The 14432-nt window shown below is 37.8% G+C and overlaps 1 protein-coding gene across 4 annotated transcripts in view; it reads left to right on the top strand.

Moving 5' to 3' along the window:
• Positions 1–14432, top strand: part of LOC127383479 (probable ATP-dependent RNA helicase DDX60) — a 46444-nt gene that overhangs the window by 23339 nt on the left and 8673 nt on the right. For 2 of the 4 annotated variants that reach the window (XM_051616438.1, XM_051616437.1), the window contains exons 22-34: positions 149–294; positions 478–587; positions 695–799; positions 886–1014; positions 3037–3164; positions 4257–4415; positions 6468–6612; positions 8046–8198; positions 9485–9589; positions 10451–10651; positions 11671–11775; positions 13114–13252; positions 13890–14011. In XM_051616438.1, coding sequence (XP_051472398.1) covers positions 149–294; positions 478–587; positions 695–799; positions 886–1014; positions 3037–3164; positions 4257–4415; positions 6468–6612; positions 8046–8198; positions 9485–9589; positions 10451–10651; positions 11671–11775; positions 13114–13252; positions 13890–14011 — 1747 coding nt within the window. The remainder of the gene's footprint in view (positions 1–148; positions 295–477; positions 588–694; positions 800–885; positions 1015–3036; positions 3165–4256; positions 4416–6467; positions 6613–8045; positions 8199–9484; positions 9590–10450; positions 10652–11670; positions 11776–13113; positions 13253–13889; positions 14012–14432) is intronic. The other 2 variants (XM_051616440.1, XM_051616439.1) reach the window with 2 other exon arrangements.

The raw sequence follows: 14432 nt of genomic DNA, 5'->3' as shown, positions 1-14432 counted from the left end.
CTAGAGAAAATTACACTGAAGACGAGGAGAGGGAAACTGGAAATTCTGTAGCAGAAATTGAGCAAATTTGTAGTAATTCATCTATTACAGCTGTAGCAGTTTTATGATTTTTTTTTTTTACAACTCTTATTTTATTCTTGCACTGTAGATGGTTGCAATCTGTGAAAAGGTATTGGCAACGTACTGAGAATACATTAAAAGAAAGCTCTACAAACTCTGAAAAGAACTTTGCAGGAAAACGTAAACTGACATCTAAAGTACAACAACAAAAGAAATCATATCGTGTTAGACTAGGTGTGTATCAGAATATTTTGTAACAAAAAAATTGTAATGTTATTTCTGCAAAAACTAATAATCATGTGTGAACTTAGGTATATTTTGTTTTTATTTTTCTTTTAAATCAAAGCAAATCTTGCAGGATTAAATACTTTTTAAAACAACCAAGTGCATCATTACAGCATTTTTATCTCTTCACAGTCTTATATGAAGAGAGATACAACGATTTGGAAAAGTATGTGTGTTCTCTAGAGGGCAGTGATTTTAACATTGAACATTATCACCCATGTGCTGCATTGACAGTCAATCATGTAAGCATAATACTCATGTCAGCATTGTTTAGCAACTGTTACATTTAGGGAACGTGGATTCCATCAGAATTATTTCTTTATTTTTCTTTTATTTAAACTCCTTGCAGATTGAGAACTATGGTATTCCTTCAGATCTTTCACTTTCTCCACGAGAGAGTATCCAGTTGTATGACACTATGGTGAATGTCTGGCAAGAGTGGCCAAGGGCACAGGTGTGTATACACAGCTGTGGGCAAAATATATCTAAATAAATAGATGGCATGGTACTGCAATGTTTTATGTTAATGTTGTTTTTCAGGAGCTAGATCCTGAGGAGTTTGTCTCTTTCAAGAGTAAAGTAGTAATAAAAAAGGCAGATGTGAGGAAGTATGAACAGGAACTGAAGAAGGAACTAAGCAAATGGATTGTGCTTGGCCAAAGGCAGAAGGTAACAGCTGTTGGCAGGGTGCTTTCTTAAGACTGTGTACAGCTTTAATATTATAATAACAATGATGATGATGGTGATGATAATAATAATAATAAAAATAAAAAAGAAGTGTGATATAATGATCAGTGGTGGAGGATCAAGATGGAGGCCTGTAGCCAGCAGTGTTCCCCAGGGGTCAATACTCATTCTGGTCTTGTTTGACATATTAATCAGTGACCTGTATGAGGGGACAGAGTGTATCCTCAGCAAGTTTGTTGATGATAGAAAACTGGGAGGGGTGGCTGACACTCCAGAGGGCTGTGCTGATACCCAGCATGATCTGGACATGCTGGAGAGCTGGGCAGAGAGGAACCTAATGAGGTTCAACAAAGGGAAGTGTAGGGTCCTCTACCTGGGGTGGAACAACCCCATGCACCAGTATAGCTTAGGGGTAGACCTGCTGGAAAGCAGTTCTGAGGAGAAGGACCTGGGAGTCCTGGTAGATAGTAAATTATCTATGAGCTAGTGATATGCCCTTGTAGTCAAGAAGGCCAGTGGAATCCTGGAGTGCATTAGGAAGAGTGTGGCCAGTAGGTGAAGAAAGATCATCCTCCCCCTTTATTCTGCCCTAGTGAGACCACATCTGGAATACTTGGTTCAATTCTGGGCTCCCCAGTTTAAGAGAGACAAGGAACTCCTGGAGAAAGTCCAGCAGAGGGCAACAAAGATGACTGGGAAACTGGAGCATCTCCCTTATCAGGAAAGGCTGAGAGAGCTGGGACTCTAGTCTGGAGAAGAAAAGGCTGAGGGGAGATGTTATGAATATCTATAAGTATCTAAAGGGTGGGTGAAAGAAGGATGAAGCCAGACTCTTTTCAGTAGTCCCCAGCAATAGGATAAAGGGCGATTGGCACAAAATGGAACATGGGAAGTTCTATCTGGATATGAGTGGAAACTTCTTTATGGTGAGGGTGACAAGGCACTGGAACAGGCTGCCCAGGCAGGTTGTGGAGTCTCCTTCTCTGGAGACATTCAAGACCTGCCTGGATGCAGCCCTGAGTAATGTGCTCTAGGCAATCAAACTTGTCATGGTTTGACTCAGGATCAGAATTAAACAGGAACAATAATGCTCTCAATCCCCTCCCCCTCCTACCCAGGTAGGGAAAGGAGAGAGAGAATAAGGCCAGACACTTTACAGATTGAAAACTAAAGTAGGTGGCTTCAGTGCAATACTAATGATAAAAGAAAATATGTACAAATATATACAAGTATGTGCAAAACTCCCATCACCTCTCCCCACCCCCGGAAACTTCCACAGTATCTCCTGAGCTGTAAACAGTTCTGAAATGTCCCGGAGTGCTGTCGGAGAGAGTGGCAGAGCAGACAGGAGCTGAGGGGAGAGTAATGAGGGTCAGGAATGCACAGGCCTAGGGATTAAAGGAGATGGATAGAGAGAGTCCTCCATGGATCCTGGCCATGAACGGAAGAAATGGAAAAGAAGAAGGGCTTTTCTTCTGTGATCCTTGACTTTAAGCCAAGAGGTACATGGATATATAGATGGAATACTTTGGTTTGCCTGTTTTGCCATCTGTCTAGTCTGCTCTTCCCTACAGGAGGGTTGTAGATATGACGGATCTGTTCCTTTAGTGTCTGAAGTACCAAATCCAACAAGTAGACCGTGGTGTCCTTGGTCTCTCAACACTAACTACAAACATTCAGGCATTATCAGTCCACTAGCTGGAAAACTTGCTGCTAATTTCAGCAAGTGTGCTGCTTAAAAGAGAGTTCACTGAAGGAAAAAAAATCAGTAAAAGGAAAACTGGCCTCATTCTGGCTCAAACCAGGACAGAGCTCTTGCCAAAGTCAGCTGATAACTTGCAGACCTTTTTAGTCTGTAAGCTGTATGTGGCTATTGCAGTTCTGATTTAATGAAAAAAATTGAGTGATAGAAGTTGACACAGGAAAATAGCACTTTCATATTAGTTAGCCTCCAGTGAGAAGTTTCTCCCATTAAAATTTCCAAAATAATACTACTTTGGTCAGGTAAAGGAACTACTGGAGCACCTTAAACCAAAACCTGTGGATTGCTCAGAGAGGGAGAAGTGGAAGCATTTTGCAAGATTTGTTGATAAATTACATGAGATGGAGAAGTTGCCTGCCATATTTTTTATGTAAGTATTAATATTTCTTGTTTTATATGTGTATTGCCTATATTCAGGAAAGTGGGTATTGGAGCTAAGCACTGATATGGCTTGGTAAATGCCATTTATATGGTACTTGTTACTTTTGCTTTGAAACATACAAATTAAAGGCCTACAAGGTTTATCAACCCATGTATCTTTGTAGCACTAAAGGTTTAGCTGAAATAAAACTATAAAACTGGGAGTGTTTAATTATTGTGTGGAAAAGGTAGAACCCATGCCTGATATCTGAGAAAAGTATAAGAAACTGAATAACATTAAAACAAAAGTCCGATTCTCATTTGCTTAGTCCCAGTGTAGTAAGTAAAGCTTGTAGAAAAGGTATGCTTTGTATTTAGAGGAGTAAATGCTCTATGCAGAGGTAGGTCTGCTAGGGAAGGGGGTGGAATGACAAGTTATTAATGTGTGCATTTGACACGTGGTGGTGGTTCTACTGCATAGCCTCTGAAAAACTTACTTTCAGAAAAATGCATCAATCAGCCTGTTTCGCATAAATGTGAGATGCAATTATATAACATGAGACATGCAGAACATTAAGCCTACTGACAATACCATTTATTGTCAGTGATATTGCCAGTATAAGTAGGCACGTACCTCAATGCTGGACTTAATAATAAAAGAAGCTGCTTATCAGTAAATAGTTCTCTAGCACACATTCTCAGATTGATAAGGCATAGGAATAATCACATAAAAATGGAAAGCAGAAGACCAGGGAAGACCAGATTCTCAGCTGGGTAGCTGAAAAGAATTAGTTATTTAAGCTACAGTTTCCTTTATCTGTATGTCCAGGTCCTCATATTTGAGAAAGGCAGAGTTGAGCAGACTTTCAATAGGTAATTTATTGCCAGTATCATTTTACATTTTACCAGTCAGTTTTGAAAGAATAACAGTTCGAAAATGAATGCAGACTGTGATTTGGAGATGTAGTAGTATTGTGCTTCTAATGATGAGAGTCTAACTATTGTCATATGGTAAGGCTCACTGAATATTATTGTAACAGCATTACATATAAATAAGTATCTATTAGAGTTCACCTAACCGATGTATATTATTTGCTTTAAGATTTAATGTGAATTCAGTGGAACGTGCAGCCAGGAATGTATTCTTCAATTTGCTTGAAAAACAAGAAAGTGAAGAAGACCCTAACACTGAGAGGGAAAAAGAACGTTTAAAGGATGAACTAAGAAAAGTGACAAAAATGCTAAGAAAATTCAAACTTGAGTAAGTATTAGAACTATGTATTGTTAAAAAGCTTACAGATTATTTCAGATGGTTATTTTGTGATAACTTCTTTCTGGGGAATGTCCCTTGCAGCAGCACATTCATCCAGCTTGCTCCTCTTTGTGTGCTAGCAACCCACTCAGTAGAAGCAGCTCTATGGCAGGTGTCAATCAGCCATACTTAGGGCATAGTCAGGCAGCACGAAGATACTGGTGTTGCTAACATTGTGTAAGGTGCTGGCACATCAACTTAAGAATCAAAGAGAGACACCTGAGTACATGAAATCGGTCAATTTCAAATAATTCATATCAGAGATGTCAAGATACCAGAATGGCTCTTTCTCCAAACAGCAACTTTTGTCATGCATCTCTTAAAAGTAATGTAGCATCTGGTTCTGGTGCTGGGTCAGCCACTGTGAGATGTTTTCATAGTTTAGCCTCACCATAACTGCTGGACCTGGTATTAACAAACAAACAAGGTCTTGTTGGAGATGTGAAGGCTGGGAGCAACCTTGGCTATAGTGACCACAAAATGGTGGAGTTTAGTATTTAGCGTGGAAGAAGTAAAGAAATAAGCAGCATTACAACACTAGACTTCAGGAAAGCAAAGTTTAGCCTCTTCAAAGATCTATGCAATGGAATACCATGGGTCAGGGCTCTGGAAGGTATGGATGTCCATGAGAGCTGGGTGATTTTCAAACGCTACTTCCTCCAAGCTCAAGACCAGTGCATCCCTATGAAGAAGAAATCAAGCAGAGGAGGTAGAAGACCAGCATGGATGAGTAAGGGTCTTCTGGAAAAAGTTAAACGGAAGAAGGAAATTTACAGAATGTGGAAAAAAGGACTGGCCCCTTAGAAGCAATATAGGAATGTAGTCAGAGAATGCAAAGATGCAATGAGGAAACCTAAGGCCCACCTGGAATTAAATCTGGTCAAGGGGTATCAACTTCTTTACTATGAGGGTGACAAAGCATTGAAACAGGCTGCCCAGGCAGGTTGTGGAGTCTCATTCTCCGGAGACATTCAAGACCTGCTTGGATGCAGCCCTGTGTAATGTGCTCTAGGGAATCCTGCTTTAGCAGAGGGGTTGGACTAGATGAACTCTAGAGTCCCTTCCAACTCTAACAATTTTGTGTAACTAAACATGGAAGAGAAATGTGATAGATTTACTGCCAATAATGACATGGACTTTAAGGATTTAGGACAGTACTTGGAGAGGAGACAGAAAACTATTTAGAGGCAGATTTTCAAGCTACTTTGATGTCTAAAAATGTGTCTAAGGCAATGTGCACTGGCAGCTGAGAAAGCCAACTATATCCTGGGCTACATCAAAAGAAGCATGGCCAGGAGGTCAAGGGAGATGATTGTTCTCTGCTCCACTCCTGTGAGGTGCCACGTGGAGTACTGTGCCCAGTTCTGGGGTCCCCAACACAAGAAGGACACAGACCTGTAGCAGCAAGTGCAGAGGAGGGCCACAAAGATTATCTGAGGGCTGGAGCACCTCTGCTATGAAGACAGGCTGAGGGAGTTGGGTTTGTTCAGCCTGGAGAGGGGGAGACTCTGGGGTAACCTTATAGCAGCCTTCCCATACCTAAGGGGCCTACAGGAAAGCTGGGAAGGGACTTTTTACAATGGCATGTAGTGATAGGGCAAGGGGTAATGGCTTTAAACTGGAAGAGGGTAGATTTAGGTTAGACATTAGGAAAAAATTCTTCAGTGTGTGGGTAGTGAGACAATGGAACATGTTGCCCAGGGAAGTTGTGGATGCCTCAATCCTGAAAGTGTTCAAGGCCAGGTTGGATGGGGCTCTGAGCAACCCGGGCTAGTGGGAGGTGTCCCTGCCTGAGTAGGGAGGTTGGAAGTATATGATCTTTAAGGTCTCTACCACCTCAAACCATCCTATAATTCTGTTATCCTATGATCTACATACATGGTTGAACCTACAGTTTAAAAGGGAATGAGTGTGCATCTTTCAGTAACCAAAGAATATTTTAAAATCAAGCAAATTATGTTAATTACAGAAATAATATTTTTAATTTTACATTTTCTAAAGGGATACCAGAAAGTTGAGCCCCAGTAAAGTAGAAAACTTGGAACTTCTTTTGACTACGCAACAACAGTTACAAAAGAAGCTTAAAAAGTTAACTGCTATCCCTTCTATGTGTACTTATGCTGATCCTAAAGCAGTGGATAAATATGTAAGTAATTCACTGATAATTATAACATGGTTTTTGTTTTGTATGTATAAAATGCACGAATTTGTGCATAAATACATAAAGCACATATAATGTTGGATGCAGTGGTGCTTCATAACAGTACACACTGACTTCATGAAACATTACAAATATTTCTGTTTAAATTTTATAATTAGATAACTTTATTTTGAAGACTTATGGACAACTTTCATTCTGCCAAATAAAAGAAGCTGACTGCTCCCTGTGATAGGAATCCTGGGATGTATAGCACAATAAACTAATTTCCTTGAACTATCAGCAATGAAGTTCAGTTACTTCTTGATTTACATCTCGAATGCCTATTTTTCTGACTGAGTTATCAGCATAGGCCATTTGGCACCTTTGTGTGCTTATCAAAACATTTTTAAGCCCTTCATAACTAGTAAAAATACTAAATAAATTATTTTAGGCTTTACAATTTCTAGTCCCCACAAAGCAAAATTTTCTGTGCTCTTTAATGTGTTTATGCATCCTGAGGAAAAGAAAGGTGAGAAAAGTACTGTAAATCTGCAGATGTCCATCAGCAGTAATAGTGTATATATTGATATACAGGAGGAGATCCCCTTTCATCTAAACTTCCTGAGACATGACTGTAGCTCATAAAGCTGTCTCTTCCTGACTGTTGTTTTTTTTGTGTGTAGTTGTTGTTGTTGTTGTTTGGTTTTGTTTTTTTAATTAAAAAATAATTGTGATATATAGCTCTTAATTCAGAGAAAAAGTACTCAACATTTTGATGACGTGTCTTGGTAATTATTTCTGTTTATTATGATATGTCTTGAAATAGAGAGATAATCTGTGTATTGGGACCAAACTTAAAAATTCATGATTCTTTATCCTGAGAACTTGGGATCCCAATGGCATTTTTGGATTACTGTCAGCCAGCACGTTGCTTTTCAGTTGCTTAATTCATTGCTATTTCTGAGTTTGGGAAAGGGAAGCTCCTAACTGTGTAGCGAGCTCAGAAGGTGGTACCTAGCAGGGATGACAAATGAAAGCAAAAGACTATCGGCCTTATATACCTACTTAGGGATTTGTTTTGTGATAGTGGCACACATTTACATGGCCATGAGGCCATGCTTTGAGTAGGAAAGTTATCAACATGCAAGCTTGCTGTGTCTGCTTGCATCTACTTGCATGGTATGACAATTGGAACTGTTGTAAGGGCATTTGTTGCAAAGGTGAAAAAATCTGAGTATATATAAAAGTGTACTGAAGAGTCTGGATTTGTCATCACAATGAACTTTCTGATGGTACACATCCAGTTATATACTAAGGTTCACTGAAGATCATATGCAGCTGAATTTTCTGTAGTGCTTGGAATTTTATCAGATAAGATACTTTTTTTCACTAGCAACACCTGGTTGTAGCTAATACTTAACATTTCTTTTTATTTGTAGACTTTAGAGAAGATTTTTCGTCGACTTAGGTTCGAGAGAAAAGGTTATCTGCAGCAAGTGATGGCAGAGAGGGGCATTGGGTATCATCATGGATCTGTGTCCGCCAAGTCAAGACAAGCAGTGGAGATGCTTTTCAGGATGGGGTATATCAAGGTTAATAAATTTTCATCAGTATTTTTTTTTTTTTAAATTGTAGTTTCTCCATATATTTAATAAGTATTTCTCCATATGATTAATTTAACCAGTGGTAAAATACATTGCATTGACTTTATCACATTCATTTAAAAAATGTTGACAATAAGGTTTTAAAAAAAGTAAAATAATGAACTGTTAGCTGAAGAACTTCAGTTTTAACTAAGAGCTCCTATCCTTCAGATTAGCATATCATAGAATCAAAGAACAGTTTTGGTTGGAAAAGAGCTTTAAGATCAAGTCCAACCATTAACCTAACACTGCCATGTCCACCACTAAACCACATCCTAAGAACCACATCTATACATCTTTTAAATACTTCCAGGGATGGTGACTCAACCATTTCCCTGGACAGCCTGTTCCAGTGCTTGACAACCCTTTTAGTGAAGAAATATTCCCTAATATCCAATCTAATCTCCCTTGACACAACTTGAGGCCATTTCCTCTTGTTACTTGGGAATAAAATCCAACACACACCTTGCTACAACCTCCTTTCAGGGAGTTGTAGAGAATGATAAGGTCTCCCCTCAGCCTCTTTTTCTTCAGGCTATACAACCCCAGTTCCCTCAGCCACTCCTCAAAAGACTTGTGCTCCAGACCCTTCACCAGCTTTGTTGCCCTTCTTAGGACAGGCTCCAGCACCTCAATGTCCTTCTTGTAGGGAGGGGCCCAAAACTGAACACAGGATTCAATGTGTGGCCTCACCAGTGCCAAGTACAGGGACACAACCACTTCCCCAGTCCTGCTGGCCACACTAATTCTAATACAAGCCAGGATGCTGCTGGCCTTCTTAGCCACCTGGGCACACTGCTGGCTGTCATTCAGCTGGCTGTGGACCAACGCCTCCAGGTCCTTTTCCTCTGGGCAGCTTTCCAGCCACTCTTACCCAAGCCTGCAGGGATGCAGAAGGTTGTTTTGGTGCAAGTGCTACAATATTTTGAAGTATATTCACAGAATTTTTCAGTTTGTGACCAACTTCAATATAATTTCAATTTGTGCTCCATAAGAGGTGTAGTATAAACTTTCAGGATACAAAAGTTTAATATGCATATGTAATAGCTATATGAACTACACTAAACAGTGAAATTCATGTATGTTCGTAGCTGTGTTAAATTCATCAGATTAAACTTCAGCTACATGAAACATTATGGTAAATTTACTGTTGATTTAATTTGGATATTACAGTTGTTTCTTAAAATTGGATATCTCAATTTCAAATAGATATAATCACGTTTGATATTTTATAGGTAGTCACAGCTACGTCAACACTTGCTCTAGGAATCAACATGCCATGTAGATCTGTTGTCTTTGCTGAAGATTCTGTATTTTTAGATGCCTTACATTACAGACAGGTATGGAAATAGAATATCTACTGTTTATTACAAGAACAGTACACATGAAGCTGTCGTGCCTCACAAATTCAGAAAAATGTCTTTCTTTTACATATACTTTTGGGTATGTTGTGAGTTTTAGCTTTTCATTTTGGTGATGGTAATAGTTTCAGCCAAGGTGGTTTTCCTAATGTTTCAAAACTGCCAGACAACAAATGTATGCAGTCAAAAGACCTATTCCAGCGATGGAAGTGCTACAATTGGTCAGTGAATTAAAGGCATAGATTTGGTTTTCAGTTATGGGAACCGGTAAGACAAAAGCTTGTTTTGTTGTAGCCAGGATTTTACAAATGTGTGAAAAATATGCTATAAGAATATAAAATGGGGATGTAATGAGGAAAAGAAAGATTGCTGACCCTAGCAAGGGAATACACACTTATGCAGCATCTCTGTCTTCCTTATTCATATTCTCTGTTCTTTATTCATACTGAAACTTCCCCTGCCCCAAATCTACCCAGAAATAATTCAGTTAAATATAACTTGAAAACAAAGTTGTTGTATGGGTATAAATTAAGTTAAAATTTACCTTGAAGAAATATCAATGTAAAAAAGACGTGAAAGAATATAAGTATTCTGGTAAGTCTTTAGGTTTTCTGTCAAATTTGGAAGTTCATATTTAAGAAACTAAATAAACTCACCACATTTTTAAACCAGTTGTATTTGTAGTACAACATATTTTTCACACATTATTTTCATAATTCTGCAGAAATGCTCTATTAGGACTGTATAGATGGTACCAGTATATACAAATCAGGTGTATTTATTTTAAAATTAATACTGTTATTATTCTAGTAATATAATTATTAATTACTTCATTCTTAGATGTCAGGACGTGCTGGAAGACGGGGACAAGATCTGATTGGAAATGTGTTCTTCTATGACATCCCACTGCCCAAAGTTGAAAGACTTATCAAATCTAATGTACCTCAGTTGAAAGGCCAGTTCCCTCTGACTGTTACCTTAGTATTGAGACTCATGCTGTTGGCTGCAAAGGCTGATGACAAAGCAGATGCCAGAGCAAAGGTTTAATATATTTTTCTTCATAGCAATTTAATTACATTATAGTGGCTCCTTAACATGAGCAGAAAGTTAATCCCTTCAGAAGTAAGAAGTTGGCCTCCAAATGAAATTGCATAGTCTCCTATACTGCTTCTAGTACCTGCGCCATCTTCTCCACAGTATTGTACTGTCCATTTTCATGCATATGTTCTTTGCAATAAATATTGTCACCAGAAAGAATGTTACTATTAGGAAGGTATTTTTACTGACTCTCATTTGATGCAATATTTGCATTAACTTGGAGGATCAGAAAGTCTTCCAATAATTACAATTTCCTCTTCCTTTGGGGAAGAGATGTGAACATACATTTCCATAGGGAAGAGGGGAGCTAAGAAATGCTATCTCACTTGAAACAATGAGAAAATTATACTTATTACTCAGTTCTTTGAATCTGCATACTAACTCTCTGAAATCAAAGAATTCTTATTCTTGCCATTTAATGCAGTAATTTAAGTAAACCAACCCATGATTACAAATTGTTCAGAGATCTCCTCTTGTAATTACTAAGGAACTCTTTACTCCAGATGATCTGTCTTTTACATTCACTTCAGCAAATAGACATTTCTTTTCAAGGTCTCACTGAATGAATTCAAATATAAGTCTTAAGACAACAAAGCAAATTGTTAAACTTGTGTTTTAAATATTAAAATGGTTTTAAAGTGTAAGGAATAATTTCAAAACTTAGTGGTTTTAGTTTAAGGATACTTAAAATACTTGTCTTTTAGATCTTTATATGAATTTTATGTAATTAACTTTAGAAACTTTACACAAGCATTTCAGAAGTTAGGCATTCAGTTTAAATAAAAATAGAACATAATCCCCACCCAACATTTTCACCCTGAAAACCAACTGAGAAAACAGTGTGTAAGAGCTGGATACTGAATTTCTTTGCTTGTTAAAATATCAATATTACCTTGGATTTTTAACGTCTTCTTTTTTTTTTCCTTCTTTTTTTTTTTTTTAATATATATTTGTTTGACCAGGCATTGTCAGTGTTGAAGCATTCACTGATGTCATTCAGAAAAGAAAGATATGCTGAAATATTAAAAATCTATTTTGTGTTTTGCTTGCAATTTCTTGTCAAAGAGGTAGGTTTTAACTTGTTCTCATAAAGGGTAATTCTTAAATCTACAGATTCTCATTTGTTTTTATCAGCATGCTTTCATTTATAGAATCGTGTTTTATATTTCATAGCAACAGCCCATTTCTTTCTGTTAAAAAGAAATGTAAGGAAAAAGATAAAATTAGAGTGCTGTAAGTTTGAGGTTAATTCTGAGCTACTTACCTTATGGAATAAATTCAATAAAGAAAATCATATAGTTTGGACTATATTATTACAAATTGATTAGGAAAGTAAGAGTTGTGCATTGATATTGTATATGAAGATGCATGCATGTGAAATGACAGGAATTTAAAACATTCTAAAGATTACATGATTTCCAAAATGCTGGAACAAATTATATCTCTAAAAAAATTAGGAAGTAGGTCTTGGAGAAGACTTGGAAATGTCTTCTGCATTACTCCATTTTGGCTTTACAGCCCAGAACTACAGACAGTAAGAGACACCAATAATGTAATTACAATAACAAGTCACCTGTGCCCAGGCATCCCAGTCATGCTTCCAATAGGAGCCATAATCAACATTTTTACTTCCTCTGCTGGGTGTCTGCTGGGTGAGACCAGGAGTCTGATACTCCCATTAAAGTGAAGAATCTAGTCAATGTACAAGAGAGATGAGTAACATTTCTGAAAAGCTACAACTAGCATAAGAACTTGACAACCTGGCCAACATAACTAGTATCCTGTCTCAATTTTCTCAGGGAGCTGTATTAAAAAAAAATAAAACAAAATAAAATACAAACATATAATCAAACATACCATGATGATTCTCTGGATACTCCCTACTTTTTTATACATCATGATGCAAAGTGATCCCTGACAGGAGAGGTGTCCTGGAATTTATAGCCTTTGATAGTTTTATTCCATGTTTGTCCTGTGTTTTTTTGAAACTGTATAAGCTTCTAGCATTCAAACATCTTGCACCAACATATTTCACAGATCAGTGCTTGCTGTGTTTTCATCCGTCAAACATTTGCATTAATTAAAAAAAAAATATTATTAAAATCTTGCTTTGGTGAATGTATGTATTTTTCATTTGCAGCATGATCTAAATCAGTGCTAAAACTATCACGTCAAGATACATGCTTTGCACAGGGAGATTAACATCTCCCATGAAAATACTCAAATAATTGGTGTCTTGTTTTTCAGTAAGGACAAATTTTTGATTTTCAGGAAATTGAATAATCTCAATAGGTACTGATGCATTAGGTAGAATGACTGTTCTTCTGAATACCATCGTTTTATATTCTTGTTATATCCAAGTTAATCTGTCACAACTAGGCTGTTCTTGATTTTAAAATAAATAGGGCTACTTGGATCAAGAAGGTAACCCCATAGGATTTGCCGGACTCGTGACACACCTGTATTATCACGAACCTTCCAATTTTGTTTTGGTGAGCTTTCTCAGGAAAGGTTTATTCCACAAATTGTGCCAGCCTATTAAAGGTAAATAATACTCCATGCATCTTAATTGTAGTCTACGTAAGGGTCTGTAACCCCAATGGTTCTGAAGTTTTCTGGGTGCCTTCTTGCTGCTGCCACCTTTTGCTTGCTTAGCGTTCATCCTCATATCCTTGGCCTCTGCCTCTGCATACCCTGCATATGCTCATATTTCTGTCTGAGAAAGCCAAGACACACTTATGGTAATGCTAGTAACATAAACCTACATTTACTATTTCTGGAACAAATGAAAAAGAATGCTATACACACAAAATGTAGGAATTCTTACCCCAGAGAATGCTAGGGTAAGAATTCTGTCTAATAAGATGGATGACCACGTGAATATCAACAAATTAAAAAAAATGAAGTGATGCTTACTTAAATTAGTAAAATCTATTCTATGTGCTGAGATATGCTGCAGTATCTGAACATATAAGAGTACAGTATTAATTGGTACATATTAGCTGCTTAATTATCTACTAGAGTTTTTTGTATGTAATGAGATGATCTGTCATAACCTCTGAAAGGACAATGGCAGTTGGGAAGTAAACTCCTGAATAGGAGGTTTTTTACTTTAAGCAAAAAATAATATTTTTTTGTTACACTTTCATATGTAACCCAAGTACTTTCTGTTTTGACATAGGCTCAACACATTTTTCAGAAGGTGTCCTGGAAAATCTAGTGCTCATTCTAGCAAACCTGTTTGGGAGAATATATCTTCCAGCCTGCTCAATGAGATATAAACGCAAATTTTGCCAGTCAAAGGTAGAGAAAACATTGGTCTGATATGTAATTTATGCTGTATACCACTTCAACGCACTTTTTTCCTTTTGTCAGTTAGACTAGTGCATCCTCAGTAAGTTTGTGGATGATACTAAGTTTTGCAACAGTGTTAATTTGCTGGAGGGTAGGAAGGCTGTACAGAGGGACCTGGACAGGCTGGATCGATGGGCCAAGGCCAGTTATATAGGGTTCAACAAAGCCAAGTGCCAGGTCCTGCACTTGCACCAAAACAACCTTCTGCATCCCTGCAGGCTTGGGTAAGAGTGGCTGGAAAGCTGCCCAGAGGAAAAGGACCTGGAGGCGTTGGTCCACAGCCAGCTGAATGACAGCCAGCAGTGTGCCCAGGTGGCTAAGAAGGCCAGCAGCATCCTGGCTTGTATTAGAATTAGTGTGGCCAGCAGGA

This window comes from Apus apus, chromosome 4, assembly GCF_020740795.1.
Source record: "Apus apus isolate bApuApu2 chromosome 4, bApuApu2.pri.cur, whole genome shotgun sequence".
Lineage (NCBI taxonomy): Eukaryota > Metazoa > Chordata > Aves > Apodiformes > Apodidae > Apus > Apus apus.
This window is presented reverse-complemented; position numbering and strand designations above follow the sequence as displayed.